The sequence below is a fragment of the Pristiophorus japonicus genome, chromosome 14 (assembly GCF_044704955.1).
Source record: "Pristiophorus japonicus isolate sPriJap1 chromosome 14, sPriJap1.hap1, whole genome shotgun sequence".
In the NCBI taxonomy this organism is placed as follows: Eukaryota; Metazoa; Chordata; class Chondrichthyes; family Pristiophoridae; genus Pristiophorus; species Pristiophorus japonicus.
This window is the reverse complement of record NC_091990.1, coordinates 97851883-97874694: the sequence shown is the minus strand read 5'-3', so window position 1 is coordinate 97874694 and position 22812 is coordinate 97851883. Positions and strand designations below refer to the sequence as shown.

General features: G+C 43.5%; 1 protein-coding gene across 4 annotated transcripts in view; it reads right to left on the bottom strand.

Annotated features, from left to right (window-relative positions):
• The window catches only part of pidd1 (p53-induced death domain protein 1), a 128424-nt gene that overhangs the window by 78680 nt on the left and 26932 nt on the right, over positions 1-22812 (bottom strand). For all 4 annotated transcript variants that reach the window (XR_011596577.1, XM_070899398.1, XM_070899400.1 and 1 more), the window contains exons 3-9: positions 21973-22386; positions 20947-21150; positions 18425-18479; positions 12494-12692; positions 9386-9496; positions 5018-5200; positions 4712-4859 (exon numbers count right to left, since the gene is read on the bottom strand). Coding sequence is in view for 3 of the 4 variants with exons in the window: in XM_070899398.1 (XP_070755499.1) it covers positions 4712-4859; positions 5018-5200; positions 9386-9496; positions 12494-12692; positions 18425-18479; positions 20947-21150; positions 21973-22386 (1314 nt within the window). In the remaining variant the exon portion in view is untranslated. The remainder of the gene's footprint in view (positions 1-4711; positions 4860-5017; positions 5201-9385; positions 9497-12493; positions 12693-18424; positions 18480-20946; positions 21151-21972; positions 22387-22812) is intronic.

Genomic DNA, 22812 nt, shown 5'->3' with positions numbered 1-22812 from the left:
CAGGTATATAAGGGAGGTCCCACGCAGGGTCATCATTTCTTCGTCCTGTGAATAAAGGTACAGGTCACAGAGTGACCTTGTCTCCAGTATGTGCCTCGTGTTGATTTGCTGTAGTGTGTGAGGACACAACACTGTGTACCTTCCACCAGTACGAAAAACAACCGTTCACCACTATTCTCGGTTTCCTGTCTCTTAGCCAATTTCGTATCCATGCTGTCACTATCCTTTTATTCCAGGGGGATCAACTTTGCTGGCACTTTGGGCCCAAGTTTCCACATGATTTGTGCCTGATTTTTAGGAGCAACTGGTGGAGAACGGACTATCTTAGAAATCGCAATTCTCCACATTTTTTTTTCTGCAGTTCTAGTCAGGTAGAGCAGTTCTACTTTGGAACAGAATTTTTTCTTCAAAAGGGGGCGTGCCCGGCCACTGACGCCTGATTTCAAAGTTTCCACAGTCAAACTAACTTAGAATGGAGCAAGTGAAGATTTTTGTAGAACTGAAAAAACCTGTTCTACACATTAAAAAATCAGGCGCAGGTTACAAATTAGGCGTCCAGAACGAGGTGGGGGGGAGGGGGGGAAGGGAAGTCATTAAATTCCACAATAAATCCTTATTTATACTTATACAAATATTATACAAATAAATCCAACCCGAATAAACATTTTTAAGCAAAGTAAAGATTAAATAAACCATCTTCCTACCTGTGTGAAAGTGCTTCAGGCAGGGAGAATGCTGCAGTCAGAGCGCCCGTTCTTCCCGCGGGGGGTGGGGGGGGGGAGGCGCCCGTTCTTCCCGCGGGGGGGCGGCGGGGGGAGGAGGCGCCCGTTCTTCCCGCGGCGGGGGGAGGAGGTGCCCGTTCTTCCCGCGGGGGGGGGGAGGAGGTGCCCGTTCTTCCCGCGGGGGGGGGGAGGAGGTGCCTGTTCTTCCCGCGGGGGGGGGGGGGGGGGAGGAGGCGCCCGTTCTTCCCGCGCGGGTGGGGGGGGGGGGGAGAGGAGGAGGCGCCCGTTCTTCCCGCGGGGGGGGGGGGGGGGGAGGAGGAGGAGGAGGAGGCGCCCGTTCTTCCCGCGGGGGGGGGGGGGGGGGGGGGGGAGGCGCCTGTTCTTCCCGCGGGGGGGGGGGGGGGGGAGAGGCACCTGTTCTTCCCGCCGGGGGGGGGGGGGGGGAGGCGCCCGTTCTTCCTGCCGGTGCGGGAGGAGGCGCCCGTTCGTTCCCGCGGGTGGGGAATAGGATGCGCCCATTCTTCCCGCGGGGGAGGGGGGAAGGAGACAGGTGAGAAGGCTGCAAGAAGCCTCAGTGCTGATGGCAATGTGCTTTTATTAAAAAATGTTCAAAAATTAAACAGCTACAAAGAACTACAAAAATGGCCGAGTGCCAATGTTTCCTTCACACTGCGCGTGCGCGAACGCTCCAACGCGCACGCGCAGCGTTGCCGGCAGGAAAAAAACTAATTTAAATAGTACCTGCCCCCTCCCACTTACAAAATCGGCACGAGTGTAGGCTCCGCCCCCCTGGGCGCCGCGCCAAACAGACAAGGACCTGCAGGGCTCTCCAGAATCGCAAGTTTTTTTTCCGGCGCCGTTTTAGGCGCGAAAAACGGGCGCCCAGCTCGGAGGGGCGGCCGTTTTTTATCGTGTGAAAACTTGGGCCCTTTATGTGGCACTTTATCAAACGCCTTTTGGAAATCCATATATACGTCAACCACATTGCCCTCATCAATCCTCTCTATTATCTCATCAAAAACTCGATCAAGTTAGTTAAACATGATTTTCCTTTAACAAATCTGTCCTGGCTTTAGTTAATTAATCCACATTTGGCCAAGTGACTGTTAACTTTGTCCCCGATTATCGTTTCTAAAAGCTTCCCCACTACCGAGGTTGAACTGACTGGCCTGTAGTTGCTGGGTTTATTCTTTTTTGAACAAGGGTTTAACATTTGCATTTCTCCAGTCCACTGGCACCAGCCCCGTATCCAAGAAGGATTGGAAGATATGGCCAGTACCTCCGCGATTTCGTCCTTCAGCAATCTCCCTCAGCATCCTAGGATGCATCCCATCCGGTAATGGTGACCTATTAACTTTAGGTATAGCCAGCCTTTCAAATACCTCCTCTTTATCAATTTTTATCCCCAAAAATATCTCCACTACCTCCTCCTTCACTATGACTTTGGCAGCACCTTCTTCCTTGCTACCCTTAACGATACAGGACAGTGACCACCACAGGAAAAGTTGATTTTAAAACCTATTGGGATAACAGGACATTGTGAGACAAGTAAAAGGCTGGTGTTAGGATATTGACCTTTGGAGAAAGAGATCTTTGCACAAGGAATGGACTTTGGAGTAGGACAGTGGAGGTTAAAACTCTGAAACCATTCCAAGAGTTGAAAGCCATTATGGGTCTTTCTGCATGGACAAGCCAAGATGTGTTGAATTTCCTTTCTAGCCTATATCAATGTTGCAATCTCATCAAACTGGGTTAAAATCATAGAATGATACAGCACTGAAAATAGCACACAAAGTGGCCACTCGGTCCATCATGCCTGTGCTGGCTCTTTGAAAAATCTATACAATTAGTCGTATACCCCTGCTCTTTCCCCAAAACCGTGCAAATGTTTTCCCTTCAAGTATTTATTGAATTTCTTTCTGAAAGTTAGTATTGAATCTCATTCCACTAACCTTTCAGGCAGTGCATTCTAGATCATAACAACTCGCTGTGTAAATTTTTTTTTCCTCATGTTACCTCTGGTTCTTTTGCTAATTACTTCGAATCTGTGTCCTCTGGTTGCTGACCCTTCTGCCACTGGAAACAGTTTTTCCTCCTTTACTCTATCAAAACCCTTCATGAAGTTGAACACCTCCATCAAATTTCCCCTTAAACCTTCTCTGCTCAAAGGAGAACATAGGAACAGGAGTAGACCATTTAGCTTCTCGAGCCTGTTCCGCCATTCAATCAGATCATAGCTGAACTGCGACCCAACTCCATATACCCGCATTTGCCCCATATCCCTTAATACCTCTGGTTAACAAAAATCTATCAATCTCAGACTTAAAATTAATAATTAATTTTGCATCAATTGACATTTGCAGAAGAGAGTTCTAAACTTCTACCACCATTTGTGTGTGTAGAGGTGTTTCCTAAATTCACTTCTGAAAGGTCTGGCTCTCATTTTTAGACTATGCTCCTTAATCCTAGAATCCCTAACCAACAAATATAGTTTCTCTCTATCTACCCTATCTGTTCCCCTTAATATCTTAAAAAACTTCAATCAAATCATCCCTTAACCTCCTAATTTTAGGGAATACACCCTAATTTTTGTAATCTCTCCTCATAATTTAATCCCTGGAGTCCAGGTATCATTCTGGTAAACCTACGCTTAACTCCCTCGAAGGCCAATATATCCTTCCTAAGGTGTGGTGCTCACAATACTCCAGGTGCGGTCTAACCAGGGCTTTGTAAGCTGTAGCGTAACTTCTACCCCCTTGTATTCTAGTTCTCTAGATATAAAGGCTAGCATTCTATTAGCCTTTTTGATTATTTTCTGTATCTTTCTTGACATTTTAATGATCTATGTACCTGGATCTCCCAAGTCTCTTTAGACTGGTTTTAGCTTTTCACCAATTAGAAAGAACCCTGCTCTAACCTTTTTAGGTCCAAAATGGATGACCTCACATTTGCCTATATTGAAATCCATTTGCCACAGTTTTGCCCAATCACTTAATCTGTCGATATCCCTTTGTAATTTTATGCTTCCATCTACACTGCTTACAATCTTTGTGCCATCAACAAATTTGGATGTGGATTTCTATCCCATTATCTAAGTCGTTGATAAATATGGTGAATAGTTCAGGCCCCTACGGGACATCACTAATCACATCCTGCCAATTTGAATACTCCCTGTCTCCTGCCGCTCAGCTAGTTTGGTAACCAGGTCAATAATTTGCCTTCAATTCCATGGGCTTCAACTTTATTTAAAAGTCTCATGTGGGACTTTCTCTAATGCCTTCTGGAAGTCCATATAAATAGCATCCATAGACATTCCCCTATCCACTACTTTAGTCAACCTGTCAAAAAATGCAATCAGGTTAGTCAGGAATGACCTACCTTTTACAAATCCATGCTAGCTCTCTGATCAGCTGAAAGTTTTCAAGGTATTCAGTCACCCTATCCTTAATTATAGACTCTCATAATTTCCCGACAACAGATGTTAGGCTAACTGGTCTATATTACCTGGTTTCCCTCTCTCACCCATTCTTCAATAGCAGAGAACAACCTGAGTTTCTCTAGTCTCTCCATGTAACTGAAGTTTATCATCCCTGATACTATTCTAGTAAATCTACTCTGGTCCCTCTCTAAGACCTTGACATTCTTCCTAAGGTGGTTGCCCAGAATTGACCAAAATACTCCAGCTGGGGCCTAACTAGTGTCTTATAAAAGTTTAGCATAACTTCTTTGCTTTTGAACTCCATGCCTTTATTTATAAAGCCACGGATCCCGTGTGCCCTTTTAACAGCCTTTTCAACTTGTCCTGACACCTTCTAAGACTTGTGTACATACACCCCCAGGTTTCTGCACCCCTTTTAAAATTGTTCCATTTAGATTTGAATTCAGACACCAGAGATGAAACAAGACCATTCTTATCCATAACACCACCCGATCTCTCAAACACACTGATCCTGTAACATTCCTTTCCACAGTGAAAGCAAAACACTAACCTGTGACCCCAGGAGGTAATGGAAGCTGAACCTTGACTGGTTTCAGGAAGTTGTCAGTTGAATTCTGTGACAAACAGAGCAACAGACTTGCTACAGTGTCCTGATCATCTACGAGCTCTCGTAACTCCTCTGCAGCAACTGGCAACACCTGCGTTTAAATTCAAGGCAATTTTAGAAGTGTCGGGTTGAGCAAGAAATTGGATATAAATACAACAATTACAAAACAAAACATTCGGTTTACTGGACAGAGATGATTTTAGACATAGCTTTATTTCCAGGGTTTAAAATGAAATACGATACACAAACCTGCATTTTCACACTGCGAGATTCGTTTACTGCCCCAGGTGGAAAGGTCACCTTTACGTTGGGATCCACAGAAGAGAAGAGTCGGGTGCCCTCAAGGGGGACAGTGCATTTATTCTCCTTCAGTCGAGAAATGACAAGGAACCAGGAGAAATGGAGCACTCTGCAGCAGGCCATATATGGTGACTAGAAAGGGAAAAATTGGTTTTCAAAAAAAAACTGGAAAAAGCAGCGGGTCACATGTGAATTTAATCGCACAGTAACCAAATACCCCGACACCACGCAAATCCACGAACCATTTCTACATGAGAATTTAATTTGCTTGGATGAGGTAGTCAACAAAAATACCACTCAAAATTAAAAACGGGAGATGTGTGAGTCTATCCTATTCATCATGTGCTGTCTTATACTTCTCCATCGCACTTATTTATGAGCCAATTTATTCGAGCTAATTTAAAGGGAAATGGGGAAGAATGTATGCCAAGCATAATTCTTTGTTAAATATAATTTTAACTGTACCCAGAGCAGTACATAAGAACATAAGAATTAGGAACAGGAGTAGACCATCTAGCCCCTCGAGCCTGCTCCGCCATTCAACAAGATCATGGCTGATCTGGCCGTGGACTCAGCTTCACTTACCCGCCCGCTCCCCATAACTCTTAATTCCATTATTGGTTAAAAATCTATCTATGGGCAGAGAATTCCACAGATTCACAACCCTCTGGGAGAAGAAATTCCTTCTCAACTCGGTTTTAAATTGGCTCCCCCGTATTTTGAGGCTGTGCCCCCTAGTTCTAATCTCCCCGACCAGTGGAAACAATCTCTCTGCTTCAATCTTGTCTATCCCTTTCATTATTTTAAATGTTTCTATAAGATCAGCCCTCATCCTTCTGAACTCCAACGAGTAAAGACCCAGTCTACTCAATCTATCATCATAAGTAAACCCCCTCATCTCTGGAACCAGCCTAGTGAATCGTCTCTGTTCCCGCTCCAAAGCTAGTATATTTTTCCTTAAGAAAGGTGACCAAAACTGCACGCAGTACTCCAGGTGCGGCCTCACCAATACCCTATACAGTTGCAGCAGGACCTCCCTGCTTTTGTACTCCATCCCTCTCGCAATGAAGGCCAACATTCACATTCGCCTTCCTGATTACCTGCTGCACCTGCAAACTAACTTTTTGGGATTCATGCACAAGGACCACCAGGTCCCTCTGCACTGCAGCATGTTGTAATTTCTCCCCATTCAAATAATATTCCCTTTTACTGTTTTTTTTCCAAGGTGGATGACCTCACATTTTCCGACATTGTATTCCATCTGCCAAACCTTAGCCCATTCGCTTAACCTATCTAAATCTCTTTGCAGCCTCTCTGTGTCCTCTACACAACCCGTTTTCCCACTAATCTTTGTCATTTGCAAATTTTGTTACGCTACACTCTGTCCCCTCTTCCAGGTCATCTATGTATATTGTAAACAGTTGTGGTCCCAGCACCGATCCCTGTGGCACACCACTAACCACCAATTTCCAACCCGAAAAGGACCCATTTATCCCGACTCTCTGCTTTGTTAGCCAGCCAATTCTCGATCCATGCTAATACATTTCCTCTGACTCCGCGTACCTTTATCTTCTGCAGTAACCTTTTGTGTGGCACCTTATTGAATGCCTTTTGGAAATCTAAATACACCACATCCATCGGTACACCTCTATCCACCATGCTCGTTATATCCTCAAAGAATTCCAGTATGGGAGATATGGATGTTATGCTGGTGGTGGAAAAAGGAATTTATTCTACATGCAGATGGTAAAGATCTATCATGTGCTGACTCTTGGCACCAGCGAACTCTTGTAACCATGGGAATTCCATCACCATGACTACCCTTGAAGAATTCTGCGACATCAACAATATGATGCAAACAAAAAATAAAAATCTCACTAGCGTCACATAACTGACCACAAAAGACGTACTGTACAGCCCACAATATAACCAATTCGAGAAGAAACTGACCGAAGCAAACCTCCCCAACCAAGACCATGTCCAAATCGAGGAGGAGTGCATTCCACCACCGTGTTGTCTCTGAATGATGGCAGCCTACGTTGTGAGAATGACTCATTCTGGCCGACATTACAGACTATACCGTACAGCAAAGCACAAATGAAGCTAACACCACACTGACCCAAAAATGCATTCATATCGCAAACTTTTAAAACTACCCAAAAGTTTTTCAAATTAAAAACTGCAAAGAAAGTTGATGAACACAATGTTTACTTGTGAATGAGACCTGTACAATTCACTGATAACTTTGAATTGTGAAGTTGTGAATCATAAGATTCCCTTCATTGGTGCAATAAATATAGGGCCTGAGTTTGGTCAAACCTAAGTTCCGCCCATGTACTGTCGAAAGGACCGCTCAGAACCTGACAGTACTTTGAGCGGACATTTGGTGGAAAAATGTGGGAAAAACCGCCCAGCAGAAAAAAATGGGCCTTACACGCCGATTCTGGGCGGCAGGTCAGATTCTGGGTGGCAAATGCGATGCTCAGCAAAGTAACGCCCCCAGGAAAGGAGAGGGAACAGGAAAAAAAAAAATTCAACAAATGGAAAAAAGACTTTTCCAAATCCTTCAGAGGACCCTATCCACCAAGATCGCTGCAAAAGAAAAGAAGAAAACAATTTCACTAACCTTTCCTTGCAGGTCTTCATTCTTACCATTTAGGTAAGACCTGTCTCTATGCGGTGGTCTCTTCTGCTGCTGGAGCGGAGGACCGCCCGGACCAATCTCGGGAGGGAGGACTTTTGTCGGCGTTGCATGTCGGCGCACACCAGCGGACCCCAGTGGTCTTCTCTCCCCGCTGGCGTGAAGACCTCACCAAACTTGCTCAGATGGGAGACCGCCCAGAAAACTCGGCGGCAGCCGGCAGTAAGTTCGGGCCCATAGTATTCAACAACTTTATACACAGTGTCATGAATTTGTCTGATCATTGTAGTCTTTAGGCATCCTAAAGGAGCCATTATAAAATATGTACACACACACACACACACGCCTACCTCAAGCAATTTGATCAATCGTAAAGTACATTTCAGGGTTTCCTTGTTCGATGAAGAGAAATCAGATGGAGGGATTCACAGAAAGCCCATGGCATATCTATTTTGCTCCTCATACTGATCCAGAGGCTAGGAAGCAGCATGCCCAATGATGTCTACAGGACTGGTGTCTGCACTCGACACCCGGGGTTACTATGGTGGGGGTGGCTAGACACACTCCTGACAGAGGGAGAACTACTCCGATGTCTCCACCATTACTGTACTGAACTATAAAACGCACATCAAAAGTGGCCATGAACAATGCTATCCTCGATATTCTCTGCCTCCTTGTGGGGAAATGATTGTCTCAGCTTAATGCCTTTTCACAGAAGTGCCACCTAGACCAGGAACTATGTTACATGGGGGAAGTCACATTTGCACCATCTTTAGTGATTCAGTGCGTTCCATTACTACCTTGCAATCGCCATCAGGTATCTACAGTTCTCTACATTAAAGGGAAAGAGCAATCCATTCAGTTATCCTATAAAGTTTAAATGCTATAAAAAGGAAATCGGTATAACATTGGCTGGTGTCCAGTAACATTAATACTGGACCTGGTGGGTTCTGAGCACCAACCTCCCCCAGCTCTATTTATGGGCAGGAGTGGTACTTCAAGGTGTCACGTCAGAGAAATGTCTATATAGAAACATAGGAACTTGCTAGACGAAAAAAGACCAAGGCCCACCTTTTTCAAGTTTGGACGTCACATAATACGACGATAATGGAGTTGTTGACTAATCATAGCGATCTATCTCTGTCAATGAGTCTACAACAGACCCAGACATGATACGAGGAAAACCGCAGTTGGTGGAGACCTTTGGGAACCATATGCCCAATGTCACTTTTTACTTCCTCAGCATCCTACACTTACCACATATCATGTCTCAAGTTACTCCTACACTGTATCTCAATGTGCTATTTTCTGAATGAAATCTATCTAATTCAATAAATCAATAACTAACTGCTTCCACCGTCTCCCTGGGGAGTCTGTTCCATAGCTAGGCCACTCGCTCACTGAAATATTGTTTCTGTAGATTCGTTTTGAATGTACCCCACTTTGAGCGCAGGCTGTGTCCTTGGATTCCTGGACAAGGTGAAATAGCTTGTCATGGTCGACATTATCTAATCTGCTTCCAGGCAGTCTCCAGCAATCATTTTGGAAACATAAATTATGGGAATCAAGGACACGAATAAGTGTATGGATAGTTCCCTTGAGTATTTAAAGGACAACTCAGATAAACAAACTTCCCACTTTTAAAACTATGATTAACACCACAGTGAGGAAAATACCTTGAACACCTTGGTATCCAGATCACTCCAGCTCTCACTGAATGTTCGCATCACAACCTCCCTTCTGCGGTCAGACTGAGGAGGAACATATGGCATCCAGATAAGCACTTCCTGCCAGTGTGCAAGGGGACATTATTTTAAATCAGGCAATAGCCTTGACCAATAACTTGCTTTCGAAAGTTATATTTTTGTACTATATACATACACTTGGATCAACAGTTCACCACTATAAGTTGAAGGTCAACTCAATATTCGCGCAATACAGACTTCTGGCAACTCAAGCATCCACTTCATACGAACAATGGATGCTTGAGTTGCCAGAAGTCTGTATAGAACAGTATTTTACAGAACCTACAAGGGAGCAAGCTATCTTAGATCTGGTCCTCTGTAATGAGACAGGAATAATAAACGATCTCCGAGTAAAAGATCCTCTAGGAATGAGTGATCACAGTATGGTTGAATTTGTAATACAGATTGAGGGTGAGGAAGTAGTGTCTCAAACGAGCGTACTATGCTTAAACAAAGGGGACTACAGTGGGATGAGGGCAAAGTTGGCTAAAGTAGACTGGAAACACAGACTAAACGGTGGCACGATTGAGGAACAGTGGAGGACTTTCATAGTGCTCAACAAAAATATATTCCAATGAAAAAGGGCGGTAAGAGAAGGGATAACCAGCCGTGGATAACCAAGGAAATTAAGGAGAGTATCAAATTAAAAATCAAATGCGTATAAGGTGGCCAAGGTTAGTGGGAAACTAGAAGATTGGGAAAATTTTAAACAACAGCAAAGAATGACTAAGAAAGCAATAAAGAAAGGAAAGATAGATTACGAAGGTAAACTTGCGTAAAACATAAAAACGGATAGTAAAAGCTTTTACAGATATATAAAACGGAAAAGAGTGACTAAAGTAAATGTTGAAACCTTAGAAGATGAAAAGGGGGATTTAATAATGGGAAATGTGGAAATGGCTGAGACCTGAAACAATTATTTTGCTTCGGTCTTCACAGTGGAAGACACAAAAACCATGCCAAAAATTGCTGGTCACAAGAATGTGGGAAGGGAGGACCTTGAGACAATCACTATCACTAGGGTGGCAGTGCTGGACAGGCTAATGGGATTCAAGGTAGACAAGTCCCCTGGTCCTGATGAAATGCATCCCAAGGTGTTAAAAGAGATGGCGGAAGTTATAGCAGATACATTCGTTATAATCTACCAAAATTCTCTGGACTCTGGGGCGGACCCAGCGGATTGGAAAGGAGCTAATGTAACGCGACTGTTTAAAAAAGGGGGCAGACAAAAAGGCAGGTAACTGTAGACCGGTTAGTTTAACATCTGTAGTGGGGAAAATGCTTGAAGCTATCATTAAGGAAGAAATAGCGTGACATCTAGATAGGAATAGTGCAATCAATTCATGGAGGAGAAATCATGTTTAACTAATTTACTGGAATTCTTTGAGGATATAACGAGCATGGTGGATAGAGGTGTACCGATGGATGTGGTGTATTTAGATTTTCAAAAGGCATTCGATAAGGTGCCACACAAAAGCTTACAGCAGAAGATAAAGGTACGCGGGGTCAGTGGAAATGTATTAGCATGGATAGAGAATTGGCTGGCTAACAGAAAGCAGAGAGTCGGGATAAATGGGTCTTTTTCGGGTTGGAAATCGGTGGTTAGTGGTGTGCCACAGGGATCGGTGCTGGGACCACAACTGTTTACAATATACATAGATGACCTGGAAGAGGGGACAGAGTGTAGTGTAACAAAATTTGCAGATGACACAAAGATTAGTGGGAAAGCGGGTTGTGTAGAGAACACCGAGAGGCTGCAAAGAGATTGAGATAGGTTAAGCGAATGGGCTAAGGTTTGGCAGATGGAATACAATGTCGGAAAGTGTAAGGTCATCCACCTTGGGGAAAAAAACAGAAAAAGGGAATATTATTTGAATGGGGAGAAATTACAACATGCTGCGGTGCAGAGGGACCTGGTGGTCCTTGTGCATGAATCCCAAAAAGTTAGTTTGCAGGTGCAGCAGGCAATCAGGAAGGCGAATGGAATGTTGGCCTTCATTGCGAGAGGAATGGAGTACAAAAGCAGGGAGGTCCTTCTGCAACTGTATAGGGTATTGGTGAGGCCGCACCTGGAGTACTGCGTGCAGTTTTGGTCACCTTACTTAAGGAAGGATATACTAGCTTTGGAGGGGGTAGAGAGACGATTCACTAGGCTGATTCCGGAGATGAGGGGGTTACCTTATGATGATAGATTGAGTAGACTGGGTCTTTACTCGTTGGAATTCAGAAGGATGAGGGGTGATATTATAGAAACATTTAAAATAATGAAAGGGATAGATAAGATAGAGGCAGAGAGGTTGTTTCCAATGGTCGGGGAGACTAGAACTAAGGGGCACAGCCTCAAAATACGGGGGAGCCAATTAAAAACCGAGTTGAGAAGGAATTTCTTCTCCCAGAGGGTTGTGAATCTGTGGAATTCTCTGCCCAAGGAAGCAGTTGAGGCTAGCTCATTGAATGTATTCAAATCACAGATAGATAGATTTTTAACTAATAAGGGAATTAAGGGTTATGGAGAGTGGGCGGGTAAGTGGAGCTGAGTCCACGGCCAGATCAGCCGTGATCTTGTTGAATGGCGGAGCATGCTCGAGGGGCTAGATGGCCTACTCCTGTTCCTAATTCTTATGTTCTTATGAACAGTCATCAGATCAGGGAAAAGAATGTTCAACCCACAGCTCGTAGATTTATTTGTATATTAATTCACCATCACTGTCTGTCACATTTCAAGGTATCACACTTTGAGATACAAAACAATCTTTAGAAAAACATAGGACGCTAAACTTCTAACCTTGAGCCTGAAATTTACAAGCATCTTTCAATCTGCAAACATCCCTCACTACAACAATTGAACTCTAAATCATCAGAGGCTATGTTTACTTAACAGCAATTAAACTTTGTAGCCTCAAATGGGTCGACACCATCTTAGCATCAGAATAATATACAGTCTAGGGTTTCATGCTCCTGTCCTTAGTAAATTGGTTGGTACACTTTTATATGAGTAATGCCAGGCACAAATCTACTAATTTAGTCAGAAGTAGGTACCTTTTCAAACTGTATACCATGAGGTAGAAGTTCCAGGACCCGGCTCAATAAGAAGTCGTGATGCCTTAGTTTCACCTGCTGTGGGTCAGGGGAGGTGACGCAACAAGAGATCACATCCAAGGAGACCGCTTCAGGTGGGAAGTGGATTTCGATCCCGCAGGGCAACACAACTTTACAGCCTTCAGCAGTGATCGTGAAACTGGAACATTTCAGAAACACATACATTTAAATAAGCGTCTCCCTAACAACGGAAGCAGCGCAAGCCTGGAGCAGCTGAGGGAGATTTATAAATAAGCATCTCTCTGACAACGGAGGCAGCTCAAGCCTTGAACTATTACAGGTTCTGTCAAAGGGGACAAAATGTGAAATAAAAAGTAATTACATTATGACATTACAATGATGGAGGATGGTGATTGGTCCTTCAATATTAATTGAATCAATGGACGAAATGAATTTTAAAGACAGCGAATAACAGATTTAATTTGCTTCAATTGTTGATTTTCTAATTTTAACTTAATTTATTATTGTATAGATTTAATTTTATTTAATATAATCAATTTTGATTTACTGATTCTACTATTATTGAATCCTTATTGTATTTACCATGTAAATTGAATTTCTCTTTTTTTCTTGTTTGTATCTATTCACGTGCACATTTTGTCTGCCGTTTCAATCCCGAGCCATTGACTTCTTTTTACACTTCCTTCTCCCGTTTATTTTTCTCTCTTTCCCTCCCTGGTTAATATCTAATGTCTACTTCCCACCTCTCATCTATCCTCTCTCATATACTCTGTCCTTAAAAAATCCTTACACATAGAATTCATTACTCTTCAACTTTCCTACTCTCCTGCTGCCGTCCCAGGCTTGATTCCCTTTTAGACAAGCCTGCAGCTTCCCTCTGTGCCTCTCTTGGCATTCTCCGAAGGGCCCACCATGGCACTCGTCGCTGTCTCCTCACAAGCAGCAACCCCAACTGTCCCATCCTAATCTCTCACCGACCTTACCGCCCAGCTTGCCCTGGGAAGGCTAACCTTGCAATTCATTCCTCCAACCGTGTGTATTCTGGTAGTCGATTAGCCATCACGGATGTTCACAAAATCTCCTTACAAAATGTCAGTTCACTTTCAAACAAGGCCCTTGCCATCCATGACCTTATCATGGATGAATGTATTGACATCATGGCACTAACGGAAACTTGGCTGAAGGATAATGACACACTTCCTTTAATCTAAGCCTCCCCTCCTGGCTATACATTCTACCACTTGCCCCGCCCAGACCACCATGGTGTGGGTATAGCTCTCTCAACACCAAATCATACCTTGGTCTGTCCCCTTATTCCCCCGGCACTTTCTCATCTTTTGAACATCTCGCCTTATTCCACCCCTCTAACCTCACATTCAAAATTCTCATTCTACACCGCCCACCCAAACATGATAAAAACTTTATCACGGATATATCCTCACTGCTTTCCTCTCTCAGCCTTTGCACCGAACGACTTCTTATCCTCGGTGATTTCAACCTCCATCTCAATTCATCTTGTTCTCTCTCCTCTGAGTTCATTACCCTCCTGTCCTCCCTTAATCTCTCCCGCCATGTAACTTCCTCAACCCATATTCACGGCTACCCTCTTGACCTTGCAATCTCTCGTGGCCTCGCTCTTCTAACCGTATCAATTAAAGATAAAGCCATCTCTGACCATTTCCTTGTATCGCTCTCGACCCACATCCCCATTCCCCAATCCAAACCCAATTCCTTCTGCATCCGCCCCTGGAAAAAAGTCTCTCCAAATTCTATTACAACTGCACTTATCAACTCAAAACTGTCCAACCTTTGGCCCTCTTTTAACAATGACATTTCTTCAGCCACCAATCTGCTCAATCACACCATCACTACCACCTTTGATGACCTGGTCCCTATTAAAATGATTACCCTCTCCCACCCTGACCGTTTCTCCTGGTACAGCCCTCATCTTCACTCCCTCAAGTCAAAAGGGCGCAGACTTGAATGGATGTGTCGGACAACTGGTTTAGCCATTCACCGCCAGATCTGGCTCGAACACATAAAACACGATCAGTTCTTACTCTTGTTTACAAAAACTGCTCACTATTCCAGGATCATTCTGGATTGCAAAAATAACCCCAAGCTACTATTCTCTGCTGCTAACGGTCTCCTTAAACCTCTCTCCCCTGTCTCCACCACATTCACCTACAACAACAAGTGTGAGGAGCTCATGGAGTTCTTTGTATTAAAGATTGAGACCATCCAATCAGCTGCCTCTGCGAGTTCCCTTCCTTCACCTATCCCACCGGGCCAAACTTCATCTGATGCTCCCACCTGCCCTAGCCCTAAACTCACATCTTTTTCTAGTTTCTCTTTGATCTCCCCTCTTAATCTCTCCAAACACATCTTATCCATGAGACCCACTTCCTGCTCTTGACTCTATTCCCACTAAACTGCTGACCACCCAACTTCCTTTACCAGCTCCCATGTTAGCCGACATTGTTAACGGTTCTCTCTCCTCAGGTACTGTTCCCCTCTCCTTCAAATCTGCGGTCATCACCCCTCCTCAAAAAAACCAACCTTTGACCCCACTTTGCGCCCCTTCTCCAACCTCCCTTTCCTGTCCAAATTACTTGAACGTGTTGTTGCTTCCCAAATCAGTGATCATCTTTCCATGAATTCAATGTTTGAATCCCTTCAATCTGGTTTTCGCTTCTGCCACAGTACCGAAACTGCTCTCATCAAGGTGACAAATGACATCCTTTGTGACTGTGACAAAGGTAAATTATCCCTCCTCGTCCTTCTGGACCTGTCTTCAGCCTTTGCCACAGTTGACCACTCTATTATCCTCCTCCAACGCCTCTCCACCAATGTCCAGCTGGGTGGGACTGCACTCGCCTGGTTCCATTCTTATCTATCTAATCATAGTCAGAAAATCTCCAGCAATAGCTTCTCTTCCCACTCCAACATTGTTACCTCTGGTATCCCTCAAGGATCTATCCTCGGCCCCATCTTATTTCTCATCTATATGCTGCCCCTTGGCAATATCATTCGAAAACACGGAGTCAGTTTCCACATGTACGCAGACAACATCCAGCTCTAGCTCTCCACCATTTCTCTCGACCCCTGCTTGGTATATAAATTGTCAGATTGCTTGTCTTGACATCCAGTACTGGATGAGCAACAATTTTCTCCAATTAAATATTGGGAAGACCGAAGCCATTATCTTTGGATCCTGCCACAAACTGTGTTCCCTAACCACTGACTCCATCCCTCTCCCCAGCATCAATCTGAGGGTGAACAAGACAGTTCGCAACCTAGGTGTCATATTTGACCCTGAAATGAGTTTCCAGCCACATAGCTACGGCATAACTAAAACCACCTTTTTCCGCCTCCATAACATAGATACATAGAAAATAGGTGCAGGAGTAGGCCATTCAGCCCTTCGAGCTTGCACCACCATTCAATAATATCATGGCTGATCTTTCACCTCAGTACCCCTTTCCTGCTTTCTCTCCATAAACCTTGATCCCTTTAGCCATAAGGGCCACATCTAACTCCCTCTTGAATATATCCAACGAACTGGCATCAACAACTCTCTGCAGTAGGGAATTCCACAGGTTAACAACTCCCTGAGTGAAGAAGTTTCTCCTCATCTCAGTCCGAAATGGCTTACCCCTTATCCTTAGACTGTGTCCCCTGCTTCTGGACTTCTCCAACATCGGGAACATTCTTCCTGCATCTAACCTGTACAGTCCCGTCAGAATTTTATATGTTTCTATGAGATCCCCTCTCATCCTTCTAAACTCCAGTGAATAAAGGCCCAGTCGATCCAGTCTCTCCTCATATATCAGACCAGCCGTCCCGGGAATCAGTCTGGTGAACCTTTGCTGCACTCCTTCAACAGCAAGAACGTCCTTCCTCAAATTAGGAGACCAAAACTGAACACAATATTCCAGGTGAAGCCTCACCAAGGCCCTGTACAACTGCAGTAAGGCCTCCCTGCTCCTACACTCAAAACTCCTAGTTATGAATGCCAACATACCATTTGCCTTCTTCACCACCTGCTGTGCCTGCATGCCAACTTTCAATGACTGATGTACCATGACACCCAGGTCTCGTTGCACCTCCCCTTTTCCTAATCTGCCACCATTCAGATAATATTCTGCCTTCGTGTTCTTGCCCCGAAAGTGGATAACCTCACATTTATCCACATTATACTGCATCTGCCATGCATTTGCCCACTCACCTAACCTGTCCAAGTCATCTTGCAGCCTCTTAGTGTCCTCCTCGCAGCTCACAACGTCACCCAGTTTAGTGTCATCTACAAATTAGAGATATTACCCTCAATTCTTTCATCTAAATCATTAATGTATATTGTAAAGAGCTGGGGTCCCAGCACTGAGCCCTGCGACACCCCACTAGTCACTGCCTGCCATTCTGAAAAGGACCCATTTATCCCGACTCTCTGCTTCCTGTCTGCCAACCATTTCTCTATCCACGCCAGTACATTACCCCCAATATCATGTGCTTTAATTTTGCACACCAATCTCTTGTGCGGGACCTTGTCAAAAGCCTTTTGAAAGTCCAAATACACCAAATCCACTGGTTTTCCCTTGTCCACTCTACTAGTTATATCCTCAAAAAATTCCAGAAGATTTGTCAAGCATGATTTCCCTTTCATAAATCCATGTTGACTTGGACCGATCCTGTCACTGCTTTCCAAATGCACTGTCATTTCATCTTTAATAACTGATTCCAGCATTTTCCCCACTACTGATGTCAGGCTAACCAGTCTATAATTAGCCATTTTCTCTCTCCCTCCTTTTTTAAAAAGTGATGTTACATTAGCTACCCTCCAGTCCATAGGAACTGCTCCAGAGTCGATAGAGTGTTGGAAAATGATCACCAATGCATCCACATTGCCTACCTCCGCCCCTGTCTCAGCTCTTCTGCTGCTGAAACCCTCATTCATGCCTTTGTTACCTCTAGACTTGACTACTCCAACTCATTCCTGGCCGGCCTTCCACATTCCACACCACGTAAACTTGAAGTCATCCAAAACGCAGCAGCCCGTGTACTAACCTGCACCAAGTCAAGGGGGCACAGCCTCAAAATACGGGGGAGCCAATTTAAAACCGAGTTGAGAAGGAATATCTTCTCCCAGAGGGTTGTGAATCTGTGGAATTCTCTGCCCAGGGAAGCAGTTGAGGCTAGCTCATTGAATGTATTCAAATCACAGATAGATAGATTTTTAACCAATAAGGGAATTAAGGGTTATGGGGAGCGGGCCGGTTAGTGGAGCTGAGTCCACGGCCAGATCAGCCATGATCTTGTTGAATGGCAGAGCAGGCTCGAGGGGTTAGATGGCCTACTCCTGTTCCTAATTCTTATGTTCTTATGTTCTAAGTCAAGATCACCCATCACCCCTGTGCTTTCTGATCTACATTGGCTCCCAGTTAAACAACGCTTTGATTTCAAAATTCTCATCCTTGTTTACAAATCACTCCATGGACTTACCCCTCCCTATCTCTGTAATCTTTATCAGCCTCACAATCCTACGAGATGGCTGCGCTCCTCAAATTCTGGCCTCTTGAACATCCCTCATTATAACTGCTCAACCATGAATGGCCGTGCCTTCAGCTGCCTGGGCCCTAAGCTCTGGAACTCCCTCCCTAAACCTCTACGTGTCTCTACCACTCTTTCCTCCTTTAATACGCCCGTTAAAACCTACCTCTTTAAACAAGCTTTTGATCATCTGCCTTAATTTCTTTTGTGGCTCGGTGTTAAATTTATCTGTTTGTCTGTAACACTGTTGTGAAGCACCTTGGGACATTTTACTGCTTTAAAGGCACTATATAAATAAAAGTTATTATCTCAGAACCATACAACAGAAAACGGTCGATTTAATCAAATGACAGCTGAGTGTACCTGTCTGCATCGGATGCAAGGTTTCGGACCTGGATTTCTTTTGGTTTGGCACAGACTATATAAAATGAGAGAACAAATGGAATTATCAAGTGATATGGAACACAATCAACTCTTTTATACAAATTTGTGTTGAGTGATTTCAAGCTCTCTTTGAAAACTGCCAGCAAATACAGGATATTGCACTGGGAGGGTCTATGGAATACAATTTCACATTCTACTGGTATGAAAGACTTCATGACTCACAAGCAACAAAATGGGCAATCACATCAGTGAAACAGATAACATTAAAAATGTTTCTCTTCCCTTCACTTAACCTTCATATGTCCTTTTGTGGCATATACTTCCATTCTGGTTTGTGTGAAGAAAACATCGGCTGAGTGGAAGTATTCCAATAAGGGGTTCAGATTATATCATAAAGCACGAGAATGAAGTTCACCCAATCTGTCAATCACATAAACACTAAGATTGGGCTTCTATCTGTACCCCTGACATGCACCCAGTATTTTCCATCGGTTTTTTAAAAATTAAAATCCTCTGCCATTGTCACTATGCATAATAAGACTAAAAAATGTATAAAGGATGGTAGCATAGAATACTGTGTACTTTCAATGATAAATTATAATAGAAATCTCATTTATAGATTTTCCAGGATGTAGCACTTTTTCTTTACTCATTGCTGCATTACTTTGGTGTGCCTCTCTTGGATCCATATAAAAAAGTTACAGTGAGGGGTTTTGCTACAAGATTATTGTAAAGCATCCTCAGTTTCTCATTCACTGAGCAAGCCTCAATAGTACACGATATGAAATGCTCCTGCTTACAATATGAGTGGTATGTGTTGCCCTCTGGTGGTATGTTCAATGTAGACATTGTAAAGTAGACAATAGCAGGAAATTTAGTGCTGCATATAGTGACACCACCATTCCCGGAAATATAATGGCACTTAAAAAAATGCAAATTATTATATCTGCAACCATTAAAAAATACAGTTTACTTGCAATTGTCGATTCAACTCTCATTAAGTAACCATGCAAGGATTCTTTCCAATACTCTCCACATCAAACTCCCTCTGTATAATTTATTTTTGTACATCAGGAAAATCTCTATAAATAACAGCTTAATGCAATGCTATTTAAAAAATAATGCTACTTAAAGGGAAACATTTATCAGGACACAACCTTATGCACATCATGCGAGAAATCAGAAACATTTGCTCAATGTAAACATTAAATAGACAACTGTACTTGGAGGTAACTGAATGAATATACACAGTGGTTCAGAGAAGCAAGGGGCAGCCTGGTGACGTGGTTGGTAAATCAATTGAGCCATGGACCTGAGCCATTCTGACCTCAAAGGTCCCAGGGTTAATCCTTCATCTATGCTGAGGCCTTTACCCCTGGAACGTGGAATAAAAGAATCTCGAATGACTCTGCTAGAAAGTGTACGTACAGCCATCAGGCAAAGACAGGATCTGGCTTGGCTGCAATGCCCCACTATGGTTGAATAGTCAGTTGAGATTCACCACCTAGGCTAAGGCTAATCACTTGGGGGAGACACTGAGAGTTGTTATCACCTTTGGAACAGTACCTCAGTGTGAGTCAGTGCCCATAGGAATGGGAGAGAGATAGAGGGGAAAAAAATATTAAAAATGAATCCTAATGCTGGGTGGTGTTACACATTGGATCACCAATGGGGGTATCAGACTGAAGGGCTGCAGGGGTACATGAAGGGGTGGGGGAGGAGAAGGAAAATCAGATGTGGGTGACCTACTGGACTATCCCATTCATTTCCTAGGGGATGGGTAAAAGTGACATTGGCTGTAGCTTGGATGCAGCAGACTGCAGTCATGACATCATATATATATACACCACCTGGAATTGGGTGTGTGGAGGGGAAGAGTAGAGGGGAAAGGGGGGGATACGAGAAGTGAAAGGCTCAAGAGAAGGTGTACCCTCCCAAAGAGTCAGAATTCTTTATAATTATTTGAATTAGAAAAATAAGTACTAAAGGATTCCCAGTGACTAGTGAATATAATGATCAGGAAAAACCCAGGTCTGATCCTTGGATTATGCGGAGCAAACAAATTTCACTGTTGGGAGTGTTGTAATAAAACCTTTCCAGGCTTGAGAGAGGGGGGGCCAATAAAACCAGCAATCCCATGTTTCCACTTCAGATCAGCATCCAGTGCGTTTACTGCTGGAGGTGCGTGAGTGGCACCTTCCTCCTCCCATAATTAAACTGCAGATTGTTTAAGCTCAAAGCGTGAAGGTGGGCTACTGGGGCGAGGTAACAGGTAGACTATTAGCAACATCTGTAAACATCATTTCCCATAAATTTCTAATATAGACCAATTTAACGCAGAACTGGAAAAATATGCAGCACATTTCATGGCTTACCATATTCACTGAACCAAATTAGATGTTATGAATTTTTGTTCAAGAAATACATAAATGTACAACAAAATTCCTTAAAAATGTAAAGTTTTAGCCAGTGAAGTGAAACACAAACTAGCGATTCTATACCTTGTTCTTGAGGGCTCTCTGGCTCCCCTATCGGATTGCCCTTCAAATGCACAAAGGGGAAATTCTGGATCTCTGGAGGAACAGAGCGCAGGCTGTTATTCTGCAGGTCAAGCCTGAACAAGTTGGGAAGCCGCGCAAGAGATGCTGGGACTGTTACAAGTTGATTGCTGTGGAGATGCAATTCCCCAAGAGACGTCAGGTTTCCTGTGTGCGGGGACATAAAGTCATTTATAACTGCTGTTTAAAATGCATTATTATCAGGTCTCTTACAACACCAGTATCTAAAATTGCATCAGCTTACTATACCGACATCTAAAAAATTAAAACATACATACACAATTCTGGAGAAATGCAAGACTAGTGAAGGTTTAATCACAGAATGAGGTTTCAGCCAGTTTATAAATTATAAATATAGACTAATAAACATTAATGGAGCTTCTAACCAACGATTTAGGTGCTAACACTTGCAATTGTAATTTTAGATGTAGATGGTCTGATCAAAATGTTAATTTTCACTCTCTACCTTGCCTTTGAAACAGTAATTGTGCTGAAAATTCTGGCGTCACCGGGAGCGTACGAAATGCGCACGGACCCGGCGAGGCCTCGCAAAAGCCGGTTTTCGGGGCGCGATGCTCATGCGCTGAGAATGGCTTTTCCAATCTGCCAAGATTTCTCTTGACAGATCCTCTACATCACCAAGAGAAGGACATTCATGCAGGAGAGATTGGGCTATTTGCCCAACTCATGCCCAGCGAATGTCTTTCAAACTCTTATGCCTGGTAAAAGCAGGCACATAGAATACTTTTACCAGCATAAGAGTTTTAAAATATCTAAAAATTTAATTTAAATCATTCATTTTTATGTTAAAAACCCTGTCCATTAAGTTAAGTTTATTTTAAACTCTATTTAAAAAAAAATTTTTTTAATTCCAATGTAATCTTATGTATAAACTTATGTTAATCGGCAATTCCTAAACTCGAGGTACGTCTATGTTCCAGTAATCAGAATGAGTTACAATGAACTCACCAAGCGAGGATGGCACTGTTTTCAGTCTATTCCCTGAAAGGTCCAATAATGTACAATTGGGGAGGTTTCCGATCTCGGCGGGGAGCAGTTCCAGTTCATTTTCAGATAAATCTGCTCTCTGAAGTGCTGCGAGTTCACCGATACTACTGGGCAACTCTCTCAGCTGATTGCTCATCAGTGAAAGGAAAGTCAGTCTTACCATCTTGCCAATGCTGTTGGGCAGTGCGGCCAGCTGGTTATGGCACAGCAGAAGCACGGTTAGCTCCTTCAGCTCAGTCACACATTCAGGTAAAGAGATAAAGCTGTTGAAGCTCAGATCCAAATGGGTCAAGTGCTGGAGATGTCGAAACTCCACAGGCAAAGCTGCCAAAAGACCACGCTGACACACACCATATTCATCCTTGAGATGGCCACCTAATTAATTCAATTTAACAAATGCCGTTAGAGCACGTACACTGCCTCAGTGTCCAGGAATATAATCACATGTTCTTATCTAGGATCAGTGCACTCAGATATTTCATCCTCGACTCCGAGGGACTGCCTATGATGATGATGACTCAGATGTAGAACAATGACAACTGCCCAGTTACTGTAACTATAAAACAAATTTGTTTTCTTCATTGTGTAAACAGCACTTTCTAAAGCTCCCTCCCACGCTTGAGAGCTGCAATGTAGCAATCTAAGTAAATCCAAGGTTGGGGGGGGGGGGGTTCAACAAGGAAAGGGAATACACATTAAATGGTAGGACACTGAAGTGTAGAGGAACAAAGAGACCTTGCAGGTCCACAGATCTCTGAAGGTTGCAGGCCAGGTAGAGAAGGTGGTTAAGAAGGTATACAG